Source organism: Apus apus, chromosome 7 (genome assembly GCF_020740795.1).
Source record: "Apus apus isolate bApuApu2 chromosome 7, bApuApu2.pri.cur, whole genome shotgun sequence".
In the NCBI taxonomy this organism is placed as follows: Eukaryota; Metazoa; Chordata; class Aves; order Apodiformes; family Apodidae; genus Apus; species Apus apus.
Window position 1 is genome coordinate 4,961,256 of NC_067288.1, and position 14,690 is coordinate 4,975,945.

General features: G+C 43.4%; 1 protein-coding gene across 6 annotated transcripts in view; it reads right to left on the reverse strand.

Annotated features, from left to right (window-relative positions):
- The window catches only part of KLHL20 (kelch like family member 20), a 28,189-nt gene that overhangs the window by 6,259 nt on the left and 7,240 nt on the right, over positions 1–14,690 (reverse strand). For 3 of the 6 annotated variants that reach the window (XM_051624704.1, XM_051624706.1, XM_051624707.1), the window contains exons 1-9: positions 11,925–12,530; positions 7,562–7,720; positions 6,293–6,387; positions 4,869–4,984; positions 4,351–4,534; positions 3,040–3,183; positions 2,779–2,912; positions 1,939–2,147; positions 209–315 (exon numbers count right to left, since the gene is read on the reverse strand). In XM_051624704.1, coding sequence (XP_051480664.1) covers positions 209–315; positions 1,939–2,147; positions 2,779–2,912; positions 3,040–3,183; positions 4,351–4,534; positions 4,869–4,984; positions 6,293–6,387; positions 7,562–7,720; positions 11,925–12,530 — 1,754 coding nt within the window. Of the gene's footprint in view, positions 1–208; positions 316–1,938; positions 2,249–2,778; positions 2,913–3,039; positions 3,184–4,350; positions 4,535–4,868; positions 4,985–6,292; positions 6,388–7,561; positions 7,721–11,924; positions 12,531–14,690 lie in introns of those variants that run through there. The other 3 variants (XM_051624705.1, XM_051624708.1, XM_051624709.1) reach the window with 2 other exon arrangements.

Here is a 14,690-nt window from a genome sequence, read left to right on the forward strand (position 1 = left end):
TTGGGTAATTTTTCAAAACATGATTCTCCTTCTTGCACCTTTCCTGCAGGCTGACACACCCCAGTGAACATTATATGCTGACTACCACACCAGAGATCTTCACTCTGGTGTTTATGACATTTCTAACTTGGCTGGGACAGCCCCAGCTGGGTGACAGCAGCTGCAGCCAGAGATGGCTACTTGACTGTTCCACAGACTTAACAGTTACCTCCACGTGTTGGCATCTGGATCAAACACCTCAATGGTCTTCAAGTACGTTGTGCCATCAAAACCCCCCACTGCCATCAGCTGCCCGTTCACCACTGCCAGGCCAACCTGCAAAACACCACAGATAGTGGTTATTTAGCTGGGATGTCCTGAAAAGAAGGGTTAAAATGCAAATATTAATAAAAGGATTTATAACCATGTTTGGTGAAAGGCAGTCTGCAGTAGAGGTTTTCTTTTTTTGGGGGGGGGATGACAAATAAAACAACCTAAAAAATAGAGACAAGAAATATCTCCAATATACATCTCAAAACAGAGAAACTCTTTAAAGAAATAGCAATGGCTTCCCCTCATTACCAGCTACAAGAACTAGAACTGCTTGAATCATTAGTAGATCCATGAAAACCTAAGCCTTTATGAGCCAAAATGTATTATGTCCAGGACTGAAGTGTGACATGTATGCACCAGGTTATCTACCAGCCTGCAGCCTGGAATGCTTACTTAAACTAGAACCATATGTAAGCCCCTGGCCTGCTCCTCTTGGGCTGGGGTTTGGACCATCTAAAAGCACCTGGGCCTCCAGCCTATTTTGTCCTTCTGCTAAAGCACAAAATCACTGAAATGTTAAAACAGTTCTGTGGTTTAGGAAGGTCACATTCAGTGAAAATGTCTTGTGGCATAAGAGGAAAAAAGACTGCAAGAACACAGTGTGAAATGGTTCTTGCTCTGGCTTTGAGGAAGTTAAAAAAACTCAGGAGGGGCTGCAGATACAGATGCATCTGTGAAGAGGTTTCTACTGCAAGCAAATACAGAAGCAGCTCATGAAAAGTCAATGCCTAATCAGTAACTAAAAAGGATAGTGTTGGACAGTGTATGACAGGCTTTGAGGATGGAAAAAAATGTATTCAAAACCAGTAGATTCTCAAATTATGATTCATCCTTGCCTCACCAGACACTGAAATACTAACATACAGACAGAATTAATCTACTCTTTTTATATATATATATATATAACCCAGTATCCAGTGATAAATATTCATAACATTTGCATCTGCCCAAACAGGATGACTATTTAAAACACTATGTTCATCTTTTGTTCACATGTCTACAGAAAGGGGGAAGATGAAAACATGTTGTCACTCCCCACACTCACAGGATTTGCTGAAGAAAGATAACATACTAAGTGAAACCCCAGAAACCCCGTTCCCACATCTGAAGGCAAGGAAAAAACAAACTTAGCTGGAAGTTTGTATCTAAATAATAATGCTTGCCCAGTCTCCCAGCTTGCTCTTCTGTGCAAGGAGGTAGGTTCACTTAATTCATGCAAAGTGCACTGCAGGATGAGACCCAGGTACTAATTTTGATATTGTACTCTAATAGTATCTCACACCAGGTATGGCTACTTCACCAAGTAAAAAAAAAAAACTAAAGAATTCCTGTTTCAGGCCTGATTATTTGACTCCATATAAGAGATCAAAACTATCTAAAAAAGACCCTCAAATTACTCAGTCTCCCCACCTGCAGGAATTTAACAGCTGTCAATAGTGCAACACAAGCACCACTTCTTTCTCTAGTCTTGCTGAAGAGGCTTGACTTTCTGCAAGCCTTTCCCTTCAGAGAGATTGAGGTGAAGGTACAGAGGAAGCAAGAGAGAAACCTCACAAGATGACACTGCCCTCTGCTCTCACCACCTGCTTACACGTAGTATGGACAAGCCAACCAAACCAAACTCACTCCACTCCGGCGGGATGTCATGGCCACAACAGGAGACCACTGGTTGGTTCGAGGGTTGTATCTCTCAGCACTACTGAGCTCTGTGGTGTCATCTCTGCCTCCCACAGCATAGATCATGTCTTGGTACACTGCACAGCCCAGGTGCTTCCTCCTCGTCCCCATGGGTGCAATCGTGTGCCAGCGGTTCTCCTGGGGGTTGTAGCGTTCCACTGGAGGGGAAACGACACATCTTGGGACAACAGGGTTGGCAGGCAGTGGGGATAAGCACTTTTGAGCCTGCATCCAAAGTATTGCTCAATCTGCAAGGACACTGCAATTTCCACACACCAAAAATACAAGGAACCAGGTTGTTACCTCTTGCTCTAATGCTTTTCTTCTACAGACCACTTGGTGTTATCTCTCCTGCCTCCAGTCCTATGCAGTCAGTCCCACTCAGCATCTCAAGAGTGAGCTGGCAATGCTACAAAACTGACCTGCATTACCATCTTGCAGTAGTTTTACCTTTGGCACCTTCTTTCCTACAGCAGAAAAGGGCTACTGCAGGGGAAAAAAAAGAGATGTCCTTGCAACTTTGATGCAAAGGATCAAAGTACTGTACTCAGGACACACTGCCAAATGCAGCATCAAGAAAGAGGAAAAAAAAAAAACACAACAAACCCACACAACCAGGTAATAGGGGCTCACAAGAAAGCAAATCATTGTATGGCAAAACAATCCTATTTCAAGATGAAAAATCACAGCAAACTGATCACTGAGAAATTCAGCAGCTATCTGGGGCCACAAAGGACAAACAGGAGCATTACAGGTGCTGACTGCAATAAGGAACAGGAAAAGACATACCAGTATTGAGAGGAGATGTCCCATCAGAGCCTCCCACAGCATAGAGGAAGCCCCCCAGCACAGCCACCGCAACCCCCAGGCGCCTGGTGCTCATGGAAGCCACTCGAGTCCATTTGTTTTCTTTGGGATCATACCTGGCAAAAGAACAAACTTAGTGAAGTGTTGACATCTTCACAGATGGGTAGGAAAACTGACCTTATTCTCTCCAAACAAAAGAATCCTGTGCCCTATTTTTTCTAGTTTTTGTAAATTAAAAAGTACCTTTCCACAATGTTGAGACAAGAGACACCATCCTGGCCACCAACTGCATAGAGGTAGCCCCCAAGAACTGCTACTCCAACACTGGTCCTGCAGGTACTGGTGGGGGCCACATCACTGCTCCACTGATTTGTCTTTGGATCGTACCTAGAAAAACACACCAAACAGCACAAATTCCTTGTCTAAGTATACTTCACACTCTCCCATGCCTGGGATCTACTAAGGAGATGAAACTTTCCTATCTGGAGCTTAAACTGCAACACAGCTATTTGTAAGCTGGAAAAAAACCCTGAAGTGATGATGTAATGCATCCATGTTATTCCAGAGGTGTTCAAACTTGAGAAGACTCCAAATGCAGATCAAAGGTTCAGGTTCTTATGAGAGCAGGTTACCAGGGACTGGCTGACATGTGGAGACTTGCATCTATGCAAAGAACAGCTGCCAGAGTTATTCTGCTCTGTGTTCTCTGCACTTCACACAAGAACTCAAGACAGCACCAAGACCTCTCCTTCAGGATAAAAAGATGAGGAAACCAGACTGACTTGGGAATTCAGAGACAAGGAAGCATGGCTCATAGCAGGCAAAGTGCAGGACATGGGAGATGTAAGGCTAGGATCTTGATTTGGGAAGCTGGAGTGTGTAAGGAGGTAAGTGGGTAGCAGGGCAGGATCAAGCAGAAAGGAGATACTTGTCTAGCTCATGGGATTTGTTACAGAGCTGAGATTTAGAGTATCAGGAGTGTTTGAGTAATGTGGTTTTTAAGCATGGGAATTGCCATATGCTGCTCCCAGAAACAGCAAGTTTGGCAAAGCTTGTTTGACTTAAGCTTTTCATAGGTCTAAAACTGACCTATTTTCCTTCTTCTGCATAAGCGCCAGGGTTCCTTAATTCTCTAGTTACCAGTCCACAATAAAAGTCCAGGATCTTTACCTCAACATCCAAGAAATGCTTACTGTAACCTCACCTTCCTCAACAATGCTAAAAACAAACCAGCAATTGCTAAGAAGGTTAACCAGGATCATAACTCCTCCCTTCAATTACACCCAGACCCTTTTCTTACATCCGCCTTGTCTCATTAAGCAGGCGATAGCGTGACACAAGCTGTTGTGCCTGAAGTCCTAGTTCAGCAGCAACCAACACAATACTGAACGAGCATGAAAGGGAGGAGGAAATAGCAGGTAATGTGCAATATAAATTTCAGGGTTTCAGCAGAGTAAGAACACAGCTGGCAAAACAAACTCATTTTTAAGAGGCAGCACCCGGTTTTAAACATTCAGAACAAACATCTTGCACACTGGCCTTATGGAGACCTACCTTTCCACGCTGTTAAGGTAAGAGGAACCATCATGGCCTCCCACAGCATAGAGGAGGTCATCCAGGACACTGACTCCCACACCACAGCGTCTTTTGCTCATGGAAGCCACCATCCTCCACTCGTTGGTCTGAGGGTCGTAGCGCTCCACACTGGAAATGGCGTCCCCGCTACACCAGCCCCCCACTGCAGGAGCCAAACAAGAAATAATGTCATCATAACGCACTGAGCTCACAGACTGCATGTGTGCCTGGTGCAAACACTCCCTCTGGACTCCCAGATCCACCCCAGTAGCCCCATCTCCCAGTCATTCACTCTAGAGGTGTAAGTTTGGAAGTATTCTGGCGTTCATGGCACCAAGGAAATTACACAAGAAAAAGTGTCAGTTAACACAAATCTCCAAATATTAACAGACAGGTCACACCAGAAATATAGTGCAACCACTAGCCTGACAGAAGGACTGTGACCAGAAAACCCAGACTTGAATCTCCTGACCTGAACCAGGAGGAGCTCTACAAACCTGCAAAGAGCACCTCTCCACAGCGGATGGGTTTGCGCGGTCTGGTTCTTGGTCCTTGCATCAGTGGCCGCTCTTGGGGCAACAGCAGGTAATTTTTAGCTTCATCCACTAGATCCCTGTGCAAGACAGGAAAATATGAATTCCCCCAAATGCACCTGACACTGGTCTCAGAAGGTACTAATCAAAACTAACAGCAAAAGCAGCCACCAGTCATCATGCACTTCAGGAATTCACCAATCACATAAGTGCATGAGTAGCTTTGGTGTGAAACATACACTGTCACCTAAATACTCAGCAGCTGTTTACAAGTCATTTGCACAGTGACAGCAAGTAGACCAGCAACAACATATGGCCAGAGTTAATAATAGATATTGCTTGCCATAAAGCCTGATAAAAAACTGTGACAAGAGATTTGTCAGGCTTCCTGCGCAGAAAAGAGAAACCCAGGTTGCCTCAAGCTAAATCTTAATAATCATTTGTTTTGCCTAAGAACAAAACAGGAGTTGAAAAGCACACAAATACATAATACACACACGACCAACAGATGGAGATAGTACCCTTCTGATGAATATTTTCTCCATCAGCTCTGGCCAGCTCACACTGTCCATCCATTCATGACTTGCCACCTGGACTAATCCTAATATTCCAAACCCTTGAATAAAACAAAACAAAAAGAAAAAAAAAAGTCCTCCTTCCCTCTGCATTCCCTCACCATGAATGCTTATTCAGGGAGAGAACAGTTTAGCTTATTCCCTGAGCTATTTTACATTAAGCACAAGAAAAATTGTGTGCTTTAGAGATAATACAGAAGTCTGCAGAACTAGAAAGGTGAGACTCATACCCTAAGAGGAGGGAATGACAGTGTCCCTGCACTAGCCATGTGGAGAATAGCAGGCTCTAACCCCAGAGTCCAATCCAGTTATCATCAAAGTGCAGATTTTTACATGGAAAAACTACTTGAAGTCCTAATGAGATCATGAATGCCATCCAAGTGATAAGCTGTAATGAAAGCACCACAGGTAGTCATGGTGCTTCGGGAGATGGTTTAGTGGTCACGGGGGTGTGGGGCCGATGGTTGGATTTGATGATCTTCAAGGTCTTTTCCAACCTAATGATTCTGCCATTCTGTAAAGGCCATGAGTAGAAAAAAGTGAAGTGGAAAACAATACACTGAAGGGTACTGGACCAACAGTCAAACTGCACTCAAAGATTACTAAAGATCTAAACCACTTCTAGGGCACACAACTATTACACAAATAATAAACACATTTCCTTGCATCTCTTCTACTCCCAGTTGTGTAAGAGGAAATCGTGAGGTACCACCCATTTGCCACTGACAAATCAGCCCAGCTTCAGAGAACAGAAGCCAAGAAAGCACCCAAACACAACAAAATCCAATTCTGTAGGTCAGCAAGGAGAATTACCGGCATTCCTCATCACTCTTAATAAGTGGATCAGATCCCACTGTACCCACAAGAAACTTGGGACTCAGCAGCGGCAGCCGGACGTGCTGCAGGACCTAAAACACAGAACAGAACTGTGGGTGGGAAACCACACCCCCCCAGGGATGCAAGAAGCCAAATGGAAAACAATACTGGCTAACAAATTTTGATAAAGAGTTAATCATTCCTCTGGCAAACATGCACAGTCACTTAGACACCCAAACCCTGGCATTTTAGCTAAATGCAGCTCATCTAGCAGCACCTTTGCCTTTTCAATACACCAGTTTAGATACTCAATAGAAAAGCAGTCTTTTCCAAGGGGACAATCCCTTTCAATCTATTAAATCTATTAAAAATCTATTTATTAAATGGATACATATTAAAGCTGAAAACAAGGTCACATTTAAAAACCTTTACAAATTACAGATGTCAATACATCTGCCTGGAACACTGGTTTTGTTACAAGTTTTCTCTTTCTTAAACATGACTGGTATTGTGCAGCATGCCTTTCACAAGGGTTGAGAATTTAGAGGAGCAAGCAGGTATAGACAGAGGGACCTAAAAAGGCACACAGTTATGAGAGCATTAAGAAATACTTTGAGAACAGCAGGTTTTTCTGGTTTGGTTTGTTTACTTAAAATAATTTTCAAAAGCTTTCCACTAAATAAAAGTTGAATTTAACATCTATTTCCAAAACAAAAACACTGAGGCAGGCAGACTCTCACCTCTTTTGATCACAAAGCCTGAGACTTCAGAGGCTTTCCAGCTGACAGCTTTGTCAGAATGGGTGCTTCTCTGTGAAATGGCTTGGCTCAGATGAAGCATCATATTCCAACAAAACCATTCTGACAAGCTCCAGTATAAGATCATGAGGGCTGAGGCATAAATCAAACAGCAGAGCTTAAAGATACAGCTCAAATGAAGACAAGCTTTTTCTTATCCATTATTTTTTTTTCTACAACACTCAAGGCACTGCAGGCAGGTTTGTCTCCACAGACTACAGGAGTGATCTAGCTTGGCAAATCCTACCTGGAAACAATTAGACAAAGACCCTGTTGAAGGCTCTAGCCACTTCACCTTCCACCTTACAGGAAGGGAACGTGCAAGCCACCTAACACAGGTGGCAGTCAGAGAATCACTGTGGCTTTGCATGTGTTCAGAACAGCCACACGGTCATGGCACCACTGTATCAGCCCTCATTTCTATTCCCCTGGATAAAGAGGTCTCAAATGTCACTGTGCTCAAGATTACCTGTGGCAGCTGGGGTCTTCTTTCCTGAATGCTGTACTTCACCCAGGCCATCACTGCATTGAACACCTGCTCTTCACTGCGAACATTTAACTCATCACTGGAGATAATGTCTATGAGCTGGTTGGCAGGAAGCAGCATGAACTCCTCACTCTCCATTACCTGGTTAAATGGAAAGGGAAAAAAAAGAAAGTAAGGAGAGTGGCCAAAGCACCACTCCAGCACTTCAGTGCAACTCTAAAGTGGATACAGTCCACTTGAACTTGAGTCTAATGGACTGATCCAGTAAAGTGTCAAATACCCATCACTGTTATGACGTGAACACATGTGAAGGGTTTGCTGCACAGAGCAGAAGGCAGTCACTAGCAACAAAACAGACACCTTTAGATGTAAGTGAAAGGGAATTTTCACACAAAGCTTTTTTTGTAGAACACTTTTAAAGGGTTAAGCCACAGAACACACTGATCAGGTTTCAAAGTTTGGGAAAAACACAGCCTTTATTTAAAATTTAGTCTATTTGTTTCCCGTGACTAATACGTAAAGCAAATATAAAAATGTGACTGAAAAGTGGTGTTGGAATAGAGAGGCTCTATTCACAAGAAATTCAAACCAGAGCACAAAAATAAAATCTTAGAAAAAGAAGTTACCAGAGGCATTGCAGAGAATGTGAAAAGTCTTGCTGAATGCCCATTTGTGGAAGAACAGAAATATTTCAGGAGAGGGTGAAGGACTCATTTTATCCTGCCTCTTTCGTTTGCTCTAAGTATATCCACAGAGCATGCACAACTCCAAACACACACTGAGGGGGAATCAGAGCCTCCTAAGGCCATTAAGGACTGACCTATTCTGAAATTCAAGCCACCAACAATCTTCAAAAACGTTCACTCCTTCAGTGCTCAACATTGTGACCAAGTTTCTCAGGAGGTTTTAGCTGCTTACACAAGCAACAAACCTCAGAGCACATGGGAGTGATTTGTGAACACCTTGAGAGGTTACAGAGCTCCCACCACAGCCACATCTTCTGCACTGATGCCAGGTAGATAGGAAAGATGCAAGAATTGAAATAAAGGCAACTGCAGAAATTGTTTGACTGGTTAACTGCCAGTTTGGCTTCCCTAAAGCACTCCCAGTCTGTAGACTGTCACCTGAGAAGCTCAGTGACAGAAAAATAACTGAGCATCAGCTTGACCTTATCATTTGCAACCACATTAAAAATCCAGGACTTGTTTTATGATTTGCAGCATAAATGAAAGAAAAACAGTGTTTGACATGATCATCTCAACAGCAGTCAGCTGTGCAGTCCTTTTAATTACCTAAAGAAATTAATTAAGAGCACTGAACGAATGTACAAAAACTGCCAAGTATTGACAACAGCAAATATAGTTAAGAACAGAAAGGGCAGTGAGATCAATTACCAGACTTTGGTTTAAGATCAAATGGGCTTTCAGGGGCAGCAAGTACCATATCTAGGTTAGTCCACAAATTTCTGCCTTAGAGTAAGAACTCCAGCGCCTGGTCATTCCAGATTTTATTCAGCATTTTTCTAGATGGACTAGCTTATGTCTAAACTTCTCCCTGACCATTTGTAAGGGCAGCCTCAGACTCCAGAAAACAGAGGCTCTGGAAATCTTTGAGTTAAGGATTGTCATGAAGACTCTTCCGCCCTCAGAAAACCCAGCTACACTGATGGCAAACCCAATTTATTACTACTGTGCAACTTGCTAGTTTACATAGTAAAACAAATAATTATTTTAAAATGCTTTAGTTTAGTTTGGCTTAATTATATCAGGACTAACAATTATCTGACTAATACTAATGGCCTATTTGTCTGACTTGCTTATTAAACAAGAATTGGATGGGCTTTGCTTCCCCTGCAGCATTCATGTACTTTACTGGATTTACAGACAGAATAAATGTCAGAGTATGAAATAAGAAGTGCCATTTTTGTCTGTCGATATAAAGTACAAGTTGTTCATCCTTAAGTATATTTTCTTCCTTTCACACAGATGACAGAGACCAAACAAAAACACGAAGGCGGTTCCTGTACAGCAGAGTTGTTAATAGAACCATTTCATGTTACATGCACAAGATTCACTAGGGGTCTTAGGCAACAAATTGAATTGAGGGGGATGGAAAACTTGGAAAAACATTTTTCCAAGAAGTTAATGATGTAATGCAGCAATATACATAAAAATTAATGGAACTAGAGTTTAGCACCGCAGAGGACGTGAAGCAATTCAGGCTGCATTCAGAGAAACTGCATGGCTTGGCCTGGTGCCTAGTGCTTAATATTTTACACTGTCTTTCAGGAAATTCTCATCTCACATTTCTTTGTGCCAGCTGGGAGGAACCATGACCATACAGCCTCTGCAGAGCAGGGCACGTTTTTTATCAATTCTCAGCCTCCACAGCAGAAGATGATTCAGTGGCCGAGTCAGTGGCTTCCTAAGCCACTCTCAGGATGGAAAAAAAATGGCAGAGCAGAGTAGGAGCCCAACACATTAAGCACCATTAAGATTTGTCTGCAGAGAGGCAGTGGAAGTGAAAGAAGTGATCATGAACAATAAAGAGCTGCAAAAACTCCTGGGCACTGCAAGGGGCACCAAAACCTTCCCAAACCAAATAAATAGTGCTCTCATCTAAGCAATTGTTTTCCACAGGCCATGATTCAGTTAGGTCAATTATCACTTGCTTCATCTTTGAGGAGGAGAGTGTTTTCTCAAGTCCAAGTCTTTTGCCTTTGTGTGCTCTAACAGGAGTAAGGAAGGTGAGAAGCTGTCTTTGGGGGACTGTAAAAGAAAAGAACCTCATAGCAGGCAGCTCTTATCAGCCAGCTGCATGTATTAATGCTAAAACATTTAAAACCAAAATTGTTATGCTGTTAACAAGTTATTTAGAGGCTTGTAAGCATGCCCTATCCATGTAATAATGAGAAGAGCACAGATCTAACCATTAAAACAACCAAGCACTGAAAATAAACAACCATCTGGTTACCATTCTGCTCCCCCCCAAAAAAAAATGAAGAAATGCAGAGCAAGCAGAGAGTACACGAAATGGCCAGCTAAAAGGTAGGGCTTTTGGGAAATCACCAAGTTCTACAAAAAACAAGCTCTTATCTTACACAGCAACTTCTATTTTCTAACCTTCATGGTTAGGAAAGACATATTTAATTGCAACCTTTAGAGTAAACTGATGTCATGTGCCTACAGTTAAATACCAAGTATTATCTTCAATGTGTCCAACAGTCAAGTTCAATTCTGATTGCTTCTGCTCATAATTTTCTTAAATACTACCTGACTGAAATTAATACAATTCCAATCTACTTCTTACGGGGGGGTGGGGGAAGTCAGCAAGCTGCAATCAATCATGGCACTTACATACTGTCACTCCCCTGGGGAAACTAAATTAGCATCAGGAGTTGATACTGGAGTTACTTCCCTCAGAAAGGCTCTACCTGTGAAGCAGGTGGAAAGAGGAGATTTCTCTGCAGAAGGCTACCTGTTCCAAGGCATGGAAAAATGCAGTTTCTGGAAAAACCAAGAGACAAACCTCTAGCAGGGGAACAGACCTTCATGCTGGGCACATTATGCAAATTCTTGCCCTTCCAACCAGGGCTCAGGAAAGACACCATCTAACAGTGTTAGGCTCCTTTCTGCACCTAGGTGTAACAGTTAAGACCCACTCTTCTCAGGCTATTGATCACAGAATCCTTAATTATTATGCTAGTCCATCTCTGAACCAGTTGCTGGCAGGTTTTTTTTCCTCCAAAATCACCTAGGCAGAATTGCCAAAGGAAGAGAGACTTGGGTTTATGAAGGTCAGCTACAAAATTAAACATCTGAACTACTTTCAAACAATCTACTGAATAATAGATGAAAACCCCTAGTTCTGTCACAGCAAAGGAGTTGAAGACTCCACTGAGGCAGCAGCTTGGCTCCCCCATACACCCGTATTTCCAAACCCTAAACTCAAAACCATTTTTTTTTTTATTGATGTATTGTCCTTATTTGAACACCCATCTCGCCTCCAATCCTGTAGGACCCAGATCATTTCTGGAAGGGGAGCAGAACGTGACTTTATCATGCAGCCACGTCAGACATTGTACCAAACAAGTGCCTTGCGCTTGGCACTCACCACACAACCCTGAGAGAAGAAATGCTGCAGATCATACACAAACCACCAGTGGAAAGCTGTCCTGTAAGGACCTCTTCCCTCCTCCTTCCCCAGCTAACGGCTGGCACCCATGGCTCTTGGGGCACACAGCAGATGTAAAGACAGGATTTGGGAGGAAGCACAAAATTAAAGAGTTGTCCAGACTCTGACAGAACGCTTTTTACACCACAGTTCCAGCACAGCTGCTTCTTACCTCCTGGAAGTTATGCTGCGTGAACTTGTCAGCAATCCTCAGCAGTTCACGGCACGAGTGAGTGTCAGCAAAGGCTCGGATCCCCAGGCAATTGGAAGGGTCCAGCTGTCTCTTAAGGAACTCACAGCAAGCCTCCTGGATCTCAGCCAGCTGGAGAAGACAAGCCGCCGGCAACAAGGTCTGGACATTTCCCTCTTCCACAGTGATCTGAGAGGTGTATGCAAAGTCAATCAGCAGTTCCATGGCCCTTTCGTCGATGTCTCTGATCACCACTTCCGTCTGCCGACTCTCTGCCAGCTCCCCGGTGAACATGGCTCGGAAGTAAGGGCTGCAGGCCGACAGGATCACCCTGTGGGCGTAGATCTTCTTAGCACCCACTACCAGCACCACATCGCACAACTCCCGGTGCTTCCGGAGGAGATTAATGACTTCCAGAGTTTGTCGAGGGTGCTTGTCAGAGATGTAGGGCATGCGAGCAGGCTGCGGCACCCCTTCTGGCAGCTTGTTGGGATCTCCGAGCGTGCAGCGGCTGGTCACGTCCATTCCGGTCTCTCCTGGCCGAGCACTGGTACACCTGGAGCGGAGGAAGCCATAGGACAGGATCATGGTCAGCTCATCTACCACCACCTGCCAGCCGAGGCTCTGGGGCTCACACCGACTACAAGCACAAAACCAGCACTGGGATGTGGAAACAAGCATGTGGTCACGTGGGAGAGGACTCTGCCTCACACCAAAGTGTACCTAGAAGTAAACAAGTGACGGCGTGCAACAGGCTTATATTTATACCTATTTTTATATGCTTTCTATGACACACTGCTGTAATACCCAGCTACACATACATATTCATTAACTGAACCTCATAATAGCCTTGTGTGGTCGAGAAGTATGATCAAGTATGATCCCCATTTCATAGAGAGTGACTCAAAGCAGAGAAGATTAGCTGACTTGCCAACTGTCACTTGGGTTTTCTTTTGTGGAGCTGGAGATGGATTTCCACTGCAAAGATTTCCAGATGCATGATTTAACCAAACCAGTCTGCTCCTCTATCTATGTTTTTGACAGGGTCACTCATCACCATGATAGCTGAACACATTAAACTGTCACACAGACTTCAGTAACTGAAAACGGCCTGCAGCTTACCACAGGTGTCTTTCAGGTTCACAGAATACCCATTTTATCATCATCTCTTCAGATATTTTTAAATGATGGAGGCTTCTGACTCAATCCACCTTCTCTGACACGTTTCAAAAGAAGGTTAATCTTTCCCAAGAATGGCAGACTAAAAACTGCAGAAGGCAGCTGGGATTACCCAACCAATAAGGAAAACATCAAAACAACTGAAGTATCTATGACTACTGGCCTACCAAAAAAGGAAGAAAATAAAGTCAAGATTCTAACTTGAGATGAGGAACCACTAAGAATAGATAAACCAAGTTTCTGGCACAGAATAGGAAAAGCACACCATCTTCCCAGCTCCACCTGCAATGTTCTAGCTATGTGATGTCATTCTTTACAGAAATCCAGGTACCTTTCCCTTATCCCTCACATTTCAGAGCAGATGCCACCTCTGCCATGGCTCAAGTGCAAGACTCCTCTGCACAGCAGCACGACAATGCTGACAGATCATGCTGTGCACCATGTATGCTACGAAGTCCAGAGAATGAGAACGCAGTATTGCCCCAACCCCTTCTGCTGAACTGAGATGACATCTCATACCTCACTTTGTAGAGACGTCTGCCTGCACCCCAAGCTTCACTGTCACATTATGTCTGAAATCACTGCTGAACAAGAAGAATTCTACCCAACTCCATTTGCAGCAACCAGACTAAATAAGCAGAACTGAGATGCCATTTTGCATGTTTTGAACATATGTGAGTTTCTGCCACACATCATATGCACAATTATTTTAAAAGACATATCAGTACCAGTGACATATCAATCCCGAGGAAAACAAAGTACAGGAAACCACTCCTTCTTCCAGGGAAAACCATTACTTGAAGCAATTAAAGCATACTATGCAAAATATCAGAATACTGATGGTTATAAAGTATCCATTAATACACTGGCTGTTAGAGACATACTAAAAGACCCAAAACTTCTCCTCCATTACCAGCTTCTCTGGTACACTGGCATTTACGAGCTGCTACAACTTAACTTCCTTCATACTGACAGGTAAAAAGAAATCTAACTACTGCTCAATGTATTTTTCAGCATGCTTGAAGGTAAGAATCAAATAACTTCCATCTTTTTCCTCTCGTTATGATGTCAAATGCACTTTCTAACCACAGGGATACCAGTCTCTTTGCAGCAGCTTCAAATTATTCACTTGCATCTCAGCCTGTTTTCCCATTCTCCCCTCGCTCTCTCCTTGATCATCATATTCAGATGTTTCAGACCATTAACTCTTCCTCCTATCTTAGTCACACAGATGCAGCTGGGCCTCCCCTCTGGGCTTTGCTGCTTGCTCCTGGTTCAGCCTCTGCACCTTAAATGCCTTGTTTTTTTTTTATCTTTGCTCCCCTTCTTTTTAGATCCATCACCGTTCTCCTTCTCTGACATCTCTGAGAAAACCTTCTGCTGTTACACTCACTCTCCTCCACCCACTCTTGTCCCTCACAACCCAAATTCACTTTGTGGGGTTTGGCAACTGTTTTAAAAGCTCTGCAAAGTTCCTCACCAACAGTGCAGCTCACTGCAGCCTACGCAGCCTAAGTTGAATGGTAACACTACAAAAACCCCAAGAAACCTTGGCTAAAGATTAATTTA